Here is a 17,998-nt window from a genome sequence, read left to right as displayed (position 1 = left end):
CTACCCAAACAAGTAAGGGTAGAACTTTCTCATGTTTGTCTCTCTCTCCCATGAATAATCTTGAGCCAAAGGATCTCCCCAAGATTCCATAACTAAAGGTCTCATCTTGGATCTCAATTGTTGGTCCTTTCTGTCCAAGATCTGAGTTGGCACAACTTCATACGTGAGATCAGACTGGAGTTGAATGTTTCCTGGATCAACAAAACGTGGCTCTTGCTGTCCAAAGCTCTTCTTCAATGACAACACGTGGAAAACATCATGAATCTCTCCAAAATATTCTGGCAAAGCAATATGGTAAGCAATAGGTCCAACCTTCTCCAGAATTTCAAAAGGACCAACATACCTCGAGCTAAGTTTCTCTTTCTTACCAAAACACTTAACGCCTTTCATTGGAGAAACTTTGAGGTATACCCAATCACCTTCTTCAAATAATAGATCTCTTCTCCTCATGTCCGAATAGTATAATCTTTCTGACGACTCTGTGCAGCTACCATTTTATTTCTTATAACTTGAACTTGATTCCTCATTTCCTAAACAATTTTTTATCGAAGTAGATTCCCTTTGCCAACTTCATCCCAAAACAAGGGAGATCTGCACTTCCTCCCATAAAGAGCTTCATAAGGGGCCATTTGAATAGTTGCTTGAAAACTGTTATTATAAGCAAACTCTATATGCGACAGATGATTTTTTCAACTTCCCTTAAAATCCAAAACACAAGCTCGCAAAAATATCCTCAAGGGTCTAAATAGTGTGTTCTGATTGATCGTCGATTTGAGGATGATAAACACTGCTAAATTTTAACTTGGTGCCCAAAGCTGTCTGCAAACTCTTTCAGAAGTGAGACGTGAATCGTGGGTCCCTATCTGACACTATACTCTTGGGTATTCCATGAAGACGTACAATTTCCTTAACATACAACCGAGTCAAACTTCCCAAAGTATCAATGTTAGAAATAGGTAAGAAATTGGCACTCTTGGTCAACCAATCAATAATTACCCAGATTGAATTCTTCCCACTAAGCATCCTTGGTAGTCCTATTACAAAGTCCATTACAATGTCGTCCCATTTCCACTCGGGAATAGGGAGTGGTTGAAGATAGTCAGCAGGTCTTTGATGCTCAGCTTTAACCTGCCAACAAGTTGTACATTTTGCAATAAATAAAGCAATGTTTCTCTTCATTCCTTCCCACCAAAAACTTTTTTTCAAGTCTCGGTACATCTTTGTACTTCCAGGATGAACTGAATAAGGAGCTGCATGGGCCTCAGCCAAGATTCTTTCTTTAAATTCTGAATCTGTAGGAATCACCCTATGATTTTGGAATAAAAGAATGCATCTTTACTTGGACTGAAATGCACGGGTCCTTATGACTTCTTGACTCTTTCTCTAATATCTAATAACTTAGAGTCATTTTCCTGCAGAGTCTTTAACTCCTCAAAATCAAGAACTAGATATCATGTATTGAAGTCAACCTCTCTTCCTGCTATGAACTCTCAGCAAGAAGTCTTCTCATACCAAAAAGAAGAGAGTCTAACCCTAGTGACTCAACCTCATCAACCGAATAAGACTTCCGACTGAGCGCATCTACTACCTGATTTGCTTTTCCTAGGTGGTACTTAATCTCACACTGATAATCACTAATTAACTCTAACCATCTCCTCTGTCTCATATTAAATAAGATTTTTCTGCGAGAATAGATGTTTAAGACTCTTATGATCAGTGTAGATTTCACAAGTCTCCCCATATAAACAGTACCGCCAAATCTTAAGAGAGAAAACCACAGCTGCTAACTCCAAATCATGCGTGGGATAATTCTTTTTATGATCTTTTAATTGGTGGGATGCATACACCACAACTCTTCCCTCCTGCATACGAACACATCCCAAACCAAATTTGAAAGCATCACTAAAAACCACAAGTGGCTTATGAGATTCCGGAAGGGCCAAAACAGGTGCTGTAGTTAACCTTTTCTTCAACTCCTGAAAACTTTTCTCACATTTGTCTGACCAAACAAACTCCACATTTTTCCTGATAAGAGTAGTGAGAGGTCCAGACAATCGAGCAAAGCCTTCCACAAACCTGCGATAGTAACCGACAAGTCCTAAGAAACTTCGAATTTTGTGCATCGTTGAAGGACGTGGCCATGCCAAGACAGCTTCGACTTTACTTGGATCAACCGCTACTCCATCTCGGGACATAACATGACCCAGAAACTTAATCTCCTCCAACCAAAATTCACACTTATTCAAATTTGCATAAAGCTGATGTTCTCTCAACTTACCCAAAACCAAACGAAGGTGACTGGCGTGCTCTTCCGGTTCTCGAGAATAGACTAATATATCATCAATAAAAACTATCACAAAGGAATCTAAATAGGGTCGGAATACTCTATTCATCATATCCATAAATGATGCAAAGGTATTGGCTAATCCAAAAGGCATCACTTTAAACTCATAATGCTCATACCTAGACCTAAAGGTAGTCTTAGGTATATCTTGATCATTTATCCTCAATTGATAGTATCCCTATTTTAAGTCAATCTTTGAAAAAGTTGTTGCACCTTGGAGCTAATCGAATAAATCATCAATCCGAGGTAGGGGTACTTATTCTTGATGGTTACCTTATTGAGCTCTCGGTAATCTATACACATTCTAAAGGTATCATCCTTCTTCTTAACAAATAGCATTGGTGCCCCCCAGGGTGAATAACTAGGCTGGATAAACCCCTTATCTACCAGTTCCTGCAGTTGACTTTTCAGCTCTTTTAACTCTGCTGGCGCCATTCAGTACGGAGCCATATGAACTAGTGCCGCACCGGATTCTAGATCGATGGCGAACTCCAAATCACGAACAGGTGGCAAGCCATGCAAATTATCCACAAACACATTAGAGAACTCCTTCATGGAATATCTGCTAAAGATTTCTTTTCTGATAGTGCAGATACCACTTGAATCAAAAAGGCATCCGCCCCATTTTCTAAGTCCCTGCTTGCTTGAATGGCAGATATAACTGCAGGTTTTGACTTTATCTTACTTCCTGCAAACTCTAAATACTTCCCACCGGGTAGTTGGAAACTAACTATCCGACTACGACAATTAATACTAGCAAAATACTGATATAACTAGTCCATTCCTAAAATAATATCAAACTCAAGTAATTTAAACATTATCAAATCTGCCTTAAGAGTCATTCCACTAATAACCAAAGGACAACTTAGGGTAACCTTTGAACACCACACAGTCTCTCCATTTGGTAACTTCACCACCAAAGACTGCGATAAAGGTTTAAAGACTAGGTTGCACATCAGTGCAAAAGTGGTAGATATGAACGATTGAGATGCTCTCGAATCAAACAAGGTGCAAGCATAAAATTCATACAGTCGAACTCTACCTAAAGAGATTAAAACTACTGATGAAATATATCAATCAAATCACAAGGTGTAGCAATTTCAAATGATTGGATAGAAATCTATACTTGTGATGACTCCAGCATTCTGAGTTTACGAAGCTTCATCATCTACCTCACCAGTGGTTACTGTGTACACCCTAGCCTAAACAGTTGTTCTTGAGGTAGTCCGCCCACCACAGTAACTGCCTCGGTTCGCCTGAGTCATGGTAGGGCAATTGTGGGCAAGATGTCCCATCTGTCCGCATCTGAAACACTGAATCCCAGTCATACGGTACTCACCTACATGCGACCTATTGCATTTTCCACATACTGGTGCTCGTCCCCCCATTCGTACTCCGGTGGCCATCTGCGGTCGGGCTCCAGCCCTGGTAGTAAACTTAGGTGCAGACCCGGAACTACAACCTTCCCAGAAATCTCTTCTCTTTTGTCCAATTAGAGCGGCAATAGGGTTAATAAACTCCCGCTCTGCAATTGTAGCAACCTCCACCAACTGCTGAAAGGTCGAGATTTGCAGACAAGTGACCTATCTCTCACCGTAGACCCTCCTGAAATCGCTCAATCTGCATCTCTTCTGTAGCAATCAAATGCATAGCGAACTTCTCGAGTTCTATAAACTTTCGAGCATATTGCTCTACCGTCATCTCCCCTTGCACTAAATTGTTAAACTCTCGGACCTTCTGCTTCCTCATAGTGTTCGGGAAGAAACAATCGTTGAATTCCTTTTTAAAGCGGGCCCAAGATACCACTGCAATAGATCCTAACTCCATTTCCAAAAGTTCTCGCTTGGTCCCCCACCAAGCAGTTGCATCACCTTGCAGTAGGTAACTTGCGTACAACACTTTATGAGCTTCAGTACACCCACAGATCTCGAATGTCTTTTCGAGATCACTAATTCACCTCCTAGTACGAAGCGGATCCTCTTGCCCAAAAAAAGTAGGGGTTCTATGAGCTAAAAAACACTCATACAGACAATCGTTCTGCTGTTCCCTTTGTGGCGGAAAATTTTGTTGAAGAAATTCTATCATACGAGTTAAGGCTCTAGCCATAGCGAGATTCCCATCAATACGAGACAAGTCGTTCTCAGGTTCCGGATGTGGCATTCTCGATCGGTCCATCTTTCCGATAAAATGCGTCTTTTAAAACTCGATATTTAATAAACAAGTTGAAATATAATAAAATTTTATGGTACTGCACCTAGGTATTTTCGCGGTTTTACCCAGAGCCAGATCGCTCTGATACCACCTGTGGCGCCCTCGACCCCCACGTGTTATTTTTATGGAGTTCGTGACACCGGAATGATGATCACACGGATCAAGCACCCCAACGACCAGTGCTCAGAGTGTGTACAATATGCAATCATTTATACATAAAGTCTCAATCATTTACAAATATACAGTTTCACAACTATACGCGTAATCTCATCCTCCAATCCAGCCCAAGACCCAACACCAAATCTAACCATAATCACAACCCAACATTTTAACCGCCCAAGGCCCAATTTCCAACATGCCAACAATTACAGTTTACATAAGACAAATACAACAATATTATTTTGAAACTGAAAAATTACATACAAATGAAGATGAAAAATTCTGAAAGATCAAGTGAAAGGGGCGTTGCACACGGCGGCGGCACAACGCCGGCAGCAGTGATTTTCAATAAAACAGTAGCTTTTCTAGTGGATTTTCTCTCAAAGAAATTCAATCTAGAATAAAAGGGTGGAAAATCTCAACCCACGGCAAGTGAGTATTTTCACCAAGGAAACTGAGTGAAATACACAATTTTAGAACCAAGATAGAGCTCGGCAAAGCTTCACAAGCTCACGGATTCAACACAAAAAGTATAGAAAAACACACAAATCAACAAAGAAAGAAGATGACTAAGACAAGAGAGGAAGGAAGAGGAACTCGGCAGGCTTTATTTTAGAATTCGTGGCCTATTTATAGACCAAACACAACGGTGGTAGGTGCCCGTGTGTCACACGGGTAGAAGAAGAGAAACAGCAGTGAACCGTGCGTGGCAGTACGGGTTGTGTGGTGAAGTTTTGGGTCGACAACAGATGAAGGATGGAAATCTGATAGACACAGGGCAGCCATGGGAGCTCAAGGTGGAAGGTGGTGGTGGTCGTGGGAAGCCACGGCTTGATAACGAGCCTTCGGGGTTCATGACGAACGACACAGAGAAGAAAATGGAAGATGGAGGTGGTGACATGCGGCTAAATTGCGTGAGTAAGTTCGCATGGCGACGGCAGCAGCTGCTGGAAGAAGAAGGGAGAAGAAGAAAATAGAAGAAAAGAAGAAGGAAGAAGAAGTGTTGTGCGGCGCCAAAGGAAAAGTGATGAAACCCTAGCTTTTCCTTGACCAAAATGGTGTCGTTTGAGTAAAATGAGGGGCTGGGTTTAGAGACCACACGAGCTGGGCTCAAGACACACTGGCCGGCTCAACATAAATACTAGGGTTGGGTTTAAACACAAGGCTGGGCTTAATGCTACACGGGTTAGGCTTCGGGCTTCACAACACACAGGCCAAAAACAAACACATGCGCGCGCACACACACAACCCACAAATAAAACACTACAATAAACAAGTCCAAAAATAAAATAACACAAATAATATAACATAATTAAAACAACACAACTAAATAAAAGGAATTAAAAACACAAGAATTTTATGGACCTCACAGTAGTTGTGGCCGGTGGTTGTCCTTCAGGGTGCACAACAGCGTGCATCCTCCACCCACAATGCAATGCCCAACGTGATCAGCTTACGTGATCAATGAACTTCCCCACCGGTGACAGAAATTGTCAGTAGTTCTGGTTGTAGACAGTGGTGTCCCCATCAATTCACGGATGCTTGTGCATGGGCCTTCGATAGCTTGTTGCTCTCTGTCCACACAGTGCATAGTGCTCCATTCTTCTCCATTGTTGTATCTCCATCGTTGTTGTCTCACCGGTGGCTGTAGGTTTTGCATGATGATGGAAATGGGTGCACACCGTGCACCCCTTACATGAGCTATGCATGCTGCACGTGCGCAGTGCAGTCTGCTTCTTATGTTCTCTCTATTTTTTTTACCATTCGATGCAATGTTAAGAGAATAAATAATAGAAAATATCAAAGTTGAGGAGCACTTATCTGGTTGTTTGAGGCGAAATTCACTTATGATTGGTGTTTTTACAATCTTTCATGGTCTCACATATCGCCCAATACAATGGAGAAATTTAGGGTTTTAGGAGGTTGAAGATGATGTCTCTCTTAAGAGAAGATCCTGTTTTGTCAAGTCATGGATCAGTTCAAACACGATCCGTTAAACTGGATCAGACTTTCAAATCCTAACACAAACTATTTAAATAATGGGTCGTATCGTGTCACTTATTTAATAATTAATTAGAAATAGGTCAAGAAGACATGATTCATGTCGGTCCATTTCACATAAATAGATTGAACTAACCTGCATAACCTATTTGACCTGATTAATATAATTTCACATAAAATTTAAAATCTCTATTTATTAGTAGCCACAATATCTCTAAAACAATACTAAGACTACCTAATAACAAAAAATATCTATATTTTTCATATTTTAACCTATAATACAACAAATATTACAAACCCAAAAATAAAAATTATGAGCATAGATTCAAAGTTACATCCCCAAAAATAAAAACATAAGTGTAACGCCTTGTACCTAGATGGGTCAGAGAGGTGCTACCTTTCACTTAAAATCATATCTCATGGTATAGACATAGACTCAAATTTCTCAATTACACATAAATCTCACTTTTTTAAATCAACTACTCCAAATAATTAATTAGGAATACAACATTATCTTAATATAAACATCAACTTCCAAAATACCAAGCCATGAGAACATGACAAAATATACCAAATGAAATCCTCAAACAATTATAGCATCCTCTTGTGTTTAATCCACCATACTTAAATAATCTCGCTCATGCTCCCTAATTTTGATCTTTAGCCAAAATATTCAACTCGTCTGAAAAATATTGTGCAGATAAGGGGTGAGTTATCAACAATTCAGTAAGTATAGAACGTATACTAGTATGTATACATGAAAATTTGCAAGGTTCAAAATGCAGAAAAAAATATTTTTAGTTTTTGAATGCCTAATTAACATATGTTATTAAAATATCTGAGCGATAGTTCAAAACATTCATATTCGAAAATTCTTTGGTACAACATAACTGAGCATCATCATCATATCATATCATATCATATCAGAATATAGGTCATGTTTAATTACTGTGGTAGGGTTGTGCAATCTAAGGATAGCTAAGGAGAACATGAATCACTCTATCATGAAAATGGTGTGCACTCAAACAGAGGCTACTACTATAATCAGTGGCAAGGCCGGATGCCACTACTATTAGATGTGGCTAGGCTGGAGGCCACTATTGTATCTCGTAACAGGGCCACATATCATAGCAAAATAGAAATATTGGTGCCATCACAATCTCAAAATCAGAATCATCGGATCAGAACCAGAAACAGAATCAAACACAGAATCAGAATGTCATGCCAGAGATTTTTCAAATGCCACATCATATCAAAATAGAGTACTGAACATATTTATATCATCTTCACATAATCAAAAATAAATTTAGAGCATCTTCACTTAGGTTACATTTGAGCAGTGAGGTGATCTCAGATGATCGGTGAATAGTGATAAAAAGAAAGGATAAAATATTAAATTATAGTTAATAGTAGTAACAAGTAGTGAAAAGTAGGTAGAAAATAATGATAAAATATTTAATAGTAGTGGAGTGATCTCTGATCACTAGAGATCACTCCATTATTTGAACGCAACCTTAGTCATGCATAAATTTTAAGATTTCATATATATATATATATATTGCACTATTCAGAAACATAATGCCAAAAATAGTTCATGTTTATACCAGCCATAACAAAAACTATTTTGATCCTTTTGTACGGATTTCAAGAGTAATGCAGATAAATGACCGAGGTTGTTTTCAAGTTTTCTTTTCATAACAAAACATATATATTTTTCATAAAATCAAGCTCAGTTCATTCATTTTACACAAAGTCTAGTATAGGTATCTCGCTTATTTGGACATTTTAACTTTTTCTGAATTTCCTCACAATAATGTCATGGGGTATCAATTGTTACCTATAATAGTCACATAACTAGTGTAAATTTCCAATTGAACACGTACTTCATAATTAAAACACAAGATATATATATAAAAAAAAAAAATCTATATTCTCCTAAAGTCTAAAATCCCCAAACCCTAAAATATCATTATCTCCAAAATACTTGATTTTCACATAATTTCTCCCAACAACTTCATGATTAAATTCTAAGATTATATTACTCCATAAATTGGTCTTATAATATTGTTCATGCAAACACATGATCCTGCCACCGAAATGGCAAAATATACTGATTAAATCAAACCCAAACGCAACTCAAAACATGATTGAACTTAAAATTTGAGCCCAGTGAGTATAACTCTACCATGGATTATACTCAATGACAACCATAATTACGTAAAAACAACTTCATGGTTTCACAGAAAGGCTACACGGTAGAAGGGCTTAGTGGCACTTTTATGAATAAGTAAGATTCTGGACATCCTTGACTGAGAGGTAGGGATAGATATTACCTACGGTGGAGAATGTGTCAACTAAGAGGGAAAATTGTGTTAGTGAAATACACAATAATATAATAGAAATTATAATAAAATTAACATTTAAATAAAATTAATTTTGACTGAGGTATGAAAATTTCGTTCTCTTTAAAAAGATTCAAACTTTTTGCAATGTACAAAGTTTCAAATGAACCGATACAACAGAACTCGTATTGACTTGACTACTCCAAGATATAACAGTCAAACTAATCATCATATAATCCGAACTAACTCTGAACAAATGGCCGGTTGAGCTCAAAACTCCACTAAAAGAACACGTCTCTTTTGTCTATAAATACTCTAAAAAAATATGATCTAGACACTTTATATTTTTGTTCTTTCAAAAACTTCACACTATTTCTCCATACCTCAAGACAAAAAATGTGACCAACCGCTAATTATTCTCTCGATTGGTAGAGTCTCACCTTTGCATTTTATATATATAGCTATTTTATCGGTAATTTTCAAAACTTTGAAAATATATATGGGAATGGTATTACTATTGTTTGTGAAAAATACAACATATATATTATATAGTCATTTAAGTTAATGTTATCACATAAATTAAATAGCAATATTATTCCTACAGTAACAGGGCTGTTCACCCGACCTGATCCAGTTCAAAATCTATGTTCCGACCCGACTCGATTGAGGTGTATTCCGATTAGCCGATCAGGAAGTACATGCGAAAGGGTAGTGATAGGCTTACTACCCTATTACTACCCATCTACTACCAAAAGGTATTTTAAGTTTTTTTATTTTTTTATCATTTTCTTTTAAGTATTTTTTTAACATCCTTAATCATTAAGAAAAAATTAAAAAAATATATATATTTACTAATATACACTTCCTTAATCATTAAGTAAAATTAAAAAATTAAAAAAAAATCAAATATAAAAAGAGTAGTAAATGGGTAGTAGTAGGGTAGTAACCCTATCATTATTCCATGCGAAATAATGGTGTTCCGACCTTTTTTGTTTTTTTTTTAAATAGCAATCAGTATAGTCAATGACTCAATAGTCTTTCTTGGTGTATTAAAAAAAAAAAAACAATAGTCTTTCTTGGAGATGAGGTTGAATATGTGGCCTAACAGACAACATTATTACTTGAATTTGCTTTAGAATAAGAAGTCACGTGGTCGATTAATTTGCAATTCTTTAATTTTCTTTTTTTCTCGTGTTCTTCATTTCATATTTGCTTTCTCTTTTAGAATGAATGAGTGGGTTATCTACAGTTCTTCAACAAGATCTGAGCTGGGTCGCTCTTTTAGACTGAGTGAGTTCCTATGCGGAGGAATCGCATCCTTCAGTGTTTATTTCATATATAATTATTTAATATAGTGATTTATATATAAACTTAGAGTATATTATTAATAGTATTAGACTATTAGTGTTAGGCTACAAAATGTAGTATACATTATATACTAATGTATATTAATATTACTAATTTATTAATATACTTATAAAAAAAGAATATATAGAAAATTTATTATGTTATAAAATATTATTATTATATATATTTTATGTCTAAAACATATGATCGAATAAATTTTTATATTTAATATTAAAATTTTATATTATAAATTATATTAATATTGTCTTATATATAATTATAATTTATATTATTATATATAAAATAAAAAAATATTATATATAATATAAAAAATGTAGATTCAAAACTATACCAGTACCGATCAATTTTTTAAAACTAAAGGAATCGATTTTAGACCGGAACAACCTCGGCGGGCCCTTGAGGGAGGGAGCCGAGTCGGCCTGATAGGGTTGGTAAATATGCCTGCCAGAGTGGACCTCTCCAAACTTGAGTTTGAAAAGAAGACAAACGTCCCCATGGACCTTAAAGTATATTTTGATAAAAATAAATGAGAAAACAGTTAGCCCACCACAATTGACTTGGTCATAATTCTATAGATTACTTTTATCTCAAAAGCAAAGTCAATTTTAAAATAATTGAAAACTTCTTAAATTTTATAAATATAAAATTATTATCTCATTTTATTATTATATTTATTTTAAATTTTTATATAAAATATAATAAATAATTTAAATTTTAAAATAATAATAATATTAAAATATAATATTTTAAACTTTCAGATAAAATATAAAATTTTGATCTCAGACATATTAATTTTGCACCATTCATTTAATTAGAATTTTTAAAAATTTATGGTCCCACAAATTTTTTTATAATTTTTGAATGTAAATTAGACCAATAAAAGAGTGCCACGTGCCAGTCTTATAAGCAGGTACTAGAAGTCTAGAACGCCTTACATGGACGCCCCCATACAGCTGTAATGCATTTGATAAATAATGGAGAAGGCCCCACCCTTCTTTTCATAAAGTCTTGCTAGAGCCTACGAGTCAATAAAATAAGAATTTAGTTTTTTTGAAGTATTAGTTATATATATATATATATATATATATATGTATATTTATATGTAAAGTTATATTTATATAATGACTTTAAAATCTTTTATATTGATTTATACATATCTAAATATTTATCTATCTATAAATAGTATTTATCTAAATTTAGATAATTACTATTTACCATATAAATTATATTTAAATTATTATTTTTCTCTCCTCATATTCTGTCTCATATAATCATTTTATTTTCTCATTCTTTTAACAATAAAATAAACATTCACTTGTATATTTATTTTATTATTATAATATATTATATATTTTTTTCATTTTATTATATTTTTAATATATTATTATTAAAAAATTATATTTTTTATTATTATATTTATATTATTAATATCAAATATATGTAATAGATGTTAATTACAAAACATATATAAAAAAATTGATTTTATCAAAAAAGTAATAATAATAAAATAATATTATTTTATTATTATTTTATCCTAAATATATATAAATCAATATGAAAATTTTATTTAAATGATAAAATAAAAATATAAAAGAGATAATTTTATAAATACATATACATACTAATGCTATTAACCGATAAGCATTGTTCCCGATTCCTTTTATTTTTACCGAAACCGACACTTCTTCTGCTCTCCCTCTTCTTCACGCAAACACACAGGCGCTTGCACAACCAAAACTCAAGTCACAGAAATTTTTAGTGAAACCGAGAGAGAGTGGTGAGTGTCCATCAACTTTATCCCAACTTTCCAGCTTTGGTAAGTGCAAAAGCTCCATTCTTATTTTTAGTACTTAGATGTAGAACATGTTAGCTTGTGTTGGAAGTGTTTTTTCTGGAAATAAATGGTTGGTTTGTGAGTTGGTATTGGGCGTATCTTTGGTTAGCATGCTATTAATAGTTGATGATGACTCAAAGTTGTTGGATGCTAATTTTGTGATTGTAAAGGAGTTTTGTGATGAGTATGATTTGGGTTCAAGCTTCTATTATGAGCTTAGTGTAAGATAAAACAAATATTATGATGGAGTAGGTTTTAATACCTTACTCACTTGAAGACATGTATATTTATAGAGTACTCGTGCTGCAGTTACAGATGGAATTCAAAATATACAAGGATAAGCAAATAAACTTATCCTAACAAACTAGTTCAAAATTCAAAAACTCTGTTACGTACAAATCTGTTTTCTCAGTGCTGTAGACTCGGGATCTTGTGATTCCTTTGTATACTCAGTCAAGCTAACACCCCCCTGCAAACTGATGGGCAGCAAGCAGATCATTAGTTTGGACCGAAGAAATTTAAACCTTAGAGCAGTGTGTCCCTTAGTAAATATATCTGCTATTTGATCTTCTGTTGAAACGTGACAGACTTGAATATCCTTATTTACCACTTTTTCCCTTACAAAGTGATAGTCCACTTCAATATGTTTTGTTCTAGCATGGAATACTGGATTGGAAGCTAGTGCAATTGCTCCTATGTTATCACATCGAATCAGTGGACATTTGGCTAGAACAATGTTTAGCTCTTTGAATAACATTCTCATCCAATATAGTTCAGCAGTAACTAGTGCAAGAGACCTGTATTCCGCTTCTGTGCTGGAACGGGAGACTACACTTTGCTTCTTAGCACTCCAAGAAACTAGGTTGTTGCCCAGGAAAATTCCATAGCCACTGCTGCTCCGTCTATCATCTGGATTGCCTGCCCAATCCGAATCACAATAAGCATTTAATTCAATGCTTGATGGTGAGTAGTAAAGGCCATAATCAACTGTCCCCTTGAGGTATCTTAGAACACGTTTGAGTGCTGTCCAGTGAGCTTCTCGTGGGCAATGCATGAACTGACATAATTGATTAACAATATAAGAAATGTCAGGTCTGGAAATAGTGCAATACTGAAGTGCTCCAACTGCCATTCTGTATTGACTTGGATCCTTGAGTAGTAATCCATCGTGAGCTGTCAATTTCTTTCCAGAAACTGTAGGAGAGGACAATGGTTTTGCTCCAGCCATGTTTGTCTTATGCAAGAGATCAATGATATATTTACTTTGTCTTAAGTGAAGACCATTGGAATCACGACATGCTTGCACACCTAAGAAGTAATTCAAATTACCAAGATCTTTGAGTTGAAAGCAGGTGCCAAGCTGAGCAATGAAGTGATGAATGGCCTGTTGATCTGATCCTGTGACAATAATGTCATCTACGTAGACAAGAATAAATATTTGTAATCCATGCTTGGTATAAATAAAAAGAGAGGTATCAACTGATGACTCTAGAAAACCATAGTCAGTCAGTTGTTGAGAGAGTCTTCGAAACCAAGCTCGGGGAGCTTGTTTTAACCCATATAAAGATTTATGTAACCTGCAAACAAAATCAGGTTGAGTTTGATCAATAAATCCCTTTGGTTGCTCCATGAATACCTCCTCTTCCAATATGCCATGTAAGAAAGCATTAGATACATCAAGCTGATGAATGGGCCAATGAAAATTAACAACAATTGCCAGAATTAAACGAATTGTAGAGGGTTTAAAGACTGGCGAAAAAGTCTCATGATAATCTACTCCATCACGTTGATCAAACCCTTTGGCCACCAAACGTGCCTTGTACCTCTCTATGCTGCCATCTTGTTTTCTTTTAATCTTGTATACCCATTTATTTCGAACTACAGGTTGATGAGCTGGTCGTGGACATAGGGACCAAGTACCATTGGCCATTAAGGCATCAAACTCACGACCCATAGCATCCCTCCATGCAGGAACAGACACAGCTTGCGTGTAGCAGCTTGGTTCATTTTCATGATAAAAGGTGGACAGTACACGAAGAGGATGTCTAGTGGAGTAAAAAGTTTGAAATCCTGGAAACTGTTTGGGCTTAAGGTTTCCAGTTTTCGAACGGGTAATAATTTGTGGAATTGTTGGAGGTGGAGGCAAGTTGAGAGGTGGTTCAGTTGGTTGAGATGGAGAGAAATTTGGTGGAGTGGATTCTGGTTGAATACTTGGAGGAGGAGCAGGAGCAGGAGGCAAGTTTGGAGATGAGGAAGTGGGATTGATTGTAAGATGAGTAGTGGGTTCTGTGTTTGGAAGAGGCAAGGGGCTACCATGACATGAAGAAAATGATTCAGATTGCTGTGAAATATCTGGAAGAATTGATAATGGAATAGAAGTTGGAAAAGTGAGAACCTTACCAGCAGTATCAAATTCACGGGTGGTTGAGTCTTGCACCATATCAGCTGCTGGAAAAGAGGCCTCATCAAAGATGACATTGCGAGAGATGTAAACTCTACCACTAGATAAGTCTAAACATCTATACCCTTTTTGTTGACCTGAATACCCGAGGAAAACACATCTTTTACTTTTGAAACAAAGTTTGTGTTTTTCATATGGTGTAAGTAATGGGTAACAACTGCATCCAAAGACACGCATGTCACTGTATCTTGGAACAGATTTATGAAGTATGGAAAAGGGAGATAGATTGTTGAGAACTTTTGTTGGTAGTCTGTTAATCAAATAAACTGCTGCTAGGAAAGAATCAGGCCAATATGTGTTGGGTAAACATGATTGAGCAAGAAGAGTTAATCCCATTTCTCTGATGTGGCGATGTTTTCTTTCGGCTATACCATTTTGGGGAGAAGAATATGGGCAAGTGAGGCGGTGTAAAATACCATTTGTGCTTAAGAAGAGTTTAAATTCATTGGAGAGATATTCCCCACCATTATCTGTTTGGAATTGTTTGATCTTGCAAGAAAAGTAATTTTCAACAAGAGCTTTATATTGTTTGAAAAAATGAAGTACATCAGATTTATTAGCCATGGGATATAACCATGTGAAACGGGAAAAATCATCAATAAACAGGACATAATAACGACTACCACCTGCTGAGGTTATGGGAGAAACCCAAACATCAGAGTGTACAAGAATTAAGGGACCATTTGTTTGTCGTGTAGACTTGTCATAAGGAACTTGTTTTGCTTTTCCAAGAGGACACGATTTACAAAAGGTAGACTTGTTAAAGGAGTCATCATGACTAGGTAGATGTCCAGATTTAAATAAATTATTTAAGACAAGATCAGAGGGGTGGCCTAGTCGACTATGCCAACCATCTTTATTTGTTTTTGTGCCTAGCCTAGTTGCAAAGCAATGCATCTTATTGGAGAAACTCTTGTTGCCAGGTAGAGGATATAGACCATTCTCAGCTTGACCGTGAAATAGGATCTTGTTGGTTTGATTCTGTTTGACAAAGAAATGACAACCAGTAAGAACAAAATAACAATCATTGTCCACACAAAATTTGTTGATTGATAAGAGATTAACAGATGCATCTGGACAATGCAAAATGTTATTTAATTGAAAAGAATGTTTGTCAAGGAGAAGAGAAGTTTGTCCAGTATTTTGAATAGATAAACCTGTGCCATTGCCAACTGTGATCATGTCTGTGCCTTCGAAGGGATGCTGAGTAGTAAGATTTGCTGCATTACTGGTGATGTGTGCATTAGCCCCACTGTCAGCATACCATATTTGATTGTCAAGTGTGGTGTTGGTTTCATTGGCCATGGCAGCAAGTTCAGCAGGAGGTATTCGACCTTGAAATGCATAATTGAACCTTTCATAGCAATCAAGTGCTATATGATTTATTTTACCACAAATTTGGCAAGTAGGCCTTTGGAATGAAGTATTTTGTGATCGAGAATATTGCTGAGGAACAGAACTGGAACCACGATTGTTGAATGTGGTTGGAGGTCGAGGCTGTCTTGAATTATTGGACAGACTTGGCTTTTGAAACTTTTTATGAAAGGTTGGGACTTTTGATTTGTTTGCAGCAAAGGCGTAGTGAGTATCTTGAGAAGTTTGCTGTTGACTGTCTAAGAGAGCCTCAAAGCTGAGTAGTTCAGCTTGAAAGTCTTCCAAGGTAAGATCATTATCTCGAGTAGCAAGAGTGTATGAGGTAATGAATGGAGTGTAATTTACCTTGAGTCCTCCCAGTAAGTGAGCAATAAGGTCTTGATCATCCATGGGTTTGCCAGCTGCTGCTAATTGATCAGCTAGAGCTTTTGCTTCATCAATATAGGCAGTGCAGGTTTTATTACCTTGAGAGAGTGTTTGAAGCTGTCGCTTGAGTAAAGCAACTCGTGACCTGGAAGCTGAAGCAAAGCGGGTTTGGAGAGAATCCCAAGCTTGCTTAGCAGTCTTAGTTCCATACAGAGAAGCAACTAATTTATCTGAAATAGAAGCAAGAATCCAGCTTTTGACACAATTGTCCTTCCGGAACCATATTGTATAAGCTGGATTGGGGGCATCCTGTATTATTTCTGCAGGAGCCGTGATGGTGCCATCAACATGGCCAATAAGATCATGACTATTGAGGAAAGCCATGAACTGCATACTCCATGCCATAAAATTGGTACCAGTTAACTTTTCAGTAACGGGTTGAGAAGTGGCATGAATGTTTACATTGGAGTGAGGCATATTTGAAGTATTGCTTGAACTGGAAGACATTATGAGGAAGGAAAAAAAAAATTTGCGGAAGTGTTGAGAAAAGAAAGGATCAGGCGTGAGCCGTGCTACTGGCTGATACCATGTAAGATAAAACAAATATTATGATGGAGTAGGTTTTAATACCTTACTCACTTGAAGACATGTATATTTATAGAGTACTCGTGCTGCAGTTACAGATGGAATTCAAAATATACAAGGATAAGCAAATAAACTTATCCTAACAAACTAGTTCAAAATTCAAAAACTTTGTTATGTACAAATCTGTTTTCTCAGTGCTGTAGACTCGGGATCTTGTGATTCCTTTGTATACTCAGTCAAGCTAACACTTAGTGTCCAAACATGTGACTTTTATTTAAGATATATGATGATGGGTGTTAATATGCAACAATATTACAACCCTATGTTATGGTTATATAGCACTTTTATTGTAAGATAGTGATGATTTGAGTTCTTGTTTAGAAATGCTGAATTTTACGAATTATATAATGAATACAATTACTGTTTAGGTTTATAGTGAGTGTGGGTTGTTCATATATGAGATAGATGCTTAGGATTTAAGTAAATAGAGGCCATATGCATCAATACTAATAATAAGAGTCGGTTTGATGGCTTGATGTTCAGTTATGCATTAGTTGATGTTTTATTTCAAATCTGGAATTTTTATGACTTGGATATTGTGTTTGGACTTATATTAGACTTGATGATTTGCATGGTTTAGATGCCCAAGAAAATCAACATATTACAAGTGGATGAAGTTATAATGTTTGTTTGAGCATGATAATGTCTAGAATTCATCTTTATCATGAATATTTTAAGAAATTAGGATACTATCATGTTTTAAGCACACAAATACATCATAGAAGCAAGAAACTCCACATTGAGCTTTGCTTTATATTTTGGGTAAATTTGGTTATTTGTGGTGGAAGTTTAATGAGTTAATTTTTTATTAAACTCTGTCTTGGGATGAGGTTAATTGATAATTTTGGTTTAAACCTTACAAGCATAAGATTAAGCTTCAAAATGCACTTAGT

General features: G+C 35.9%; 1 protein-coding gene across 1 annotated transcript; it reads right to left on the bottom strand.

Moving 5' to 3' along the window:
• Positions 1-450, bottom strand: LOC108988656. The gene has a single exon (XM_018961981.1). It carries the CDS (start codon positions 448-450, stop codon positions 1-3), a length of 450 nt encoding a protein of 149 aa, XP_018817526.1.
• Between the last annotated feature and the right edge of the window lie 17,548 nt (positions 451-17,998).

This window comes from Juglans regia, chromosome 4, assembly GCF_001411555.2.
Source record: "Juglans regia cultivar Chandler chromosome 4, Walnut 2.0, whole genome shotgun sequence".
Lineage (NCBI taxonomy): Eukaryota > Viridiplantae > Streptophyta > Magnoliopsida > Fagales > Juglandaceae > Juglans > Juglans regia.
This window is presented reverse-complemented; position numbering and strand designations above follow the sequence as displayed.

Bases quoted from the DNA above. Each gene is read 5' to 3' on its own strand.
- LOC108988656 (XM_018961981.1), bottom strand. From the start codon at position 450: ATGAGGAGAAGAGATCTATTATTTGAAGAAGGTGATTGGGTATACCTC.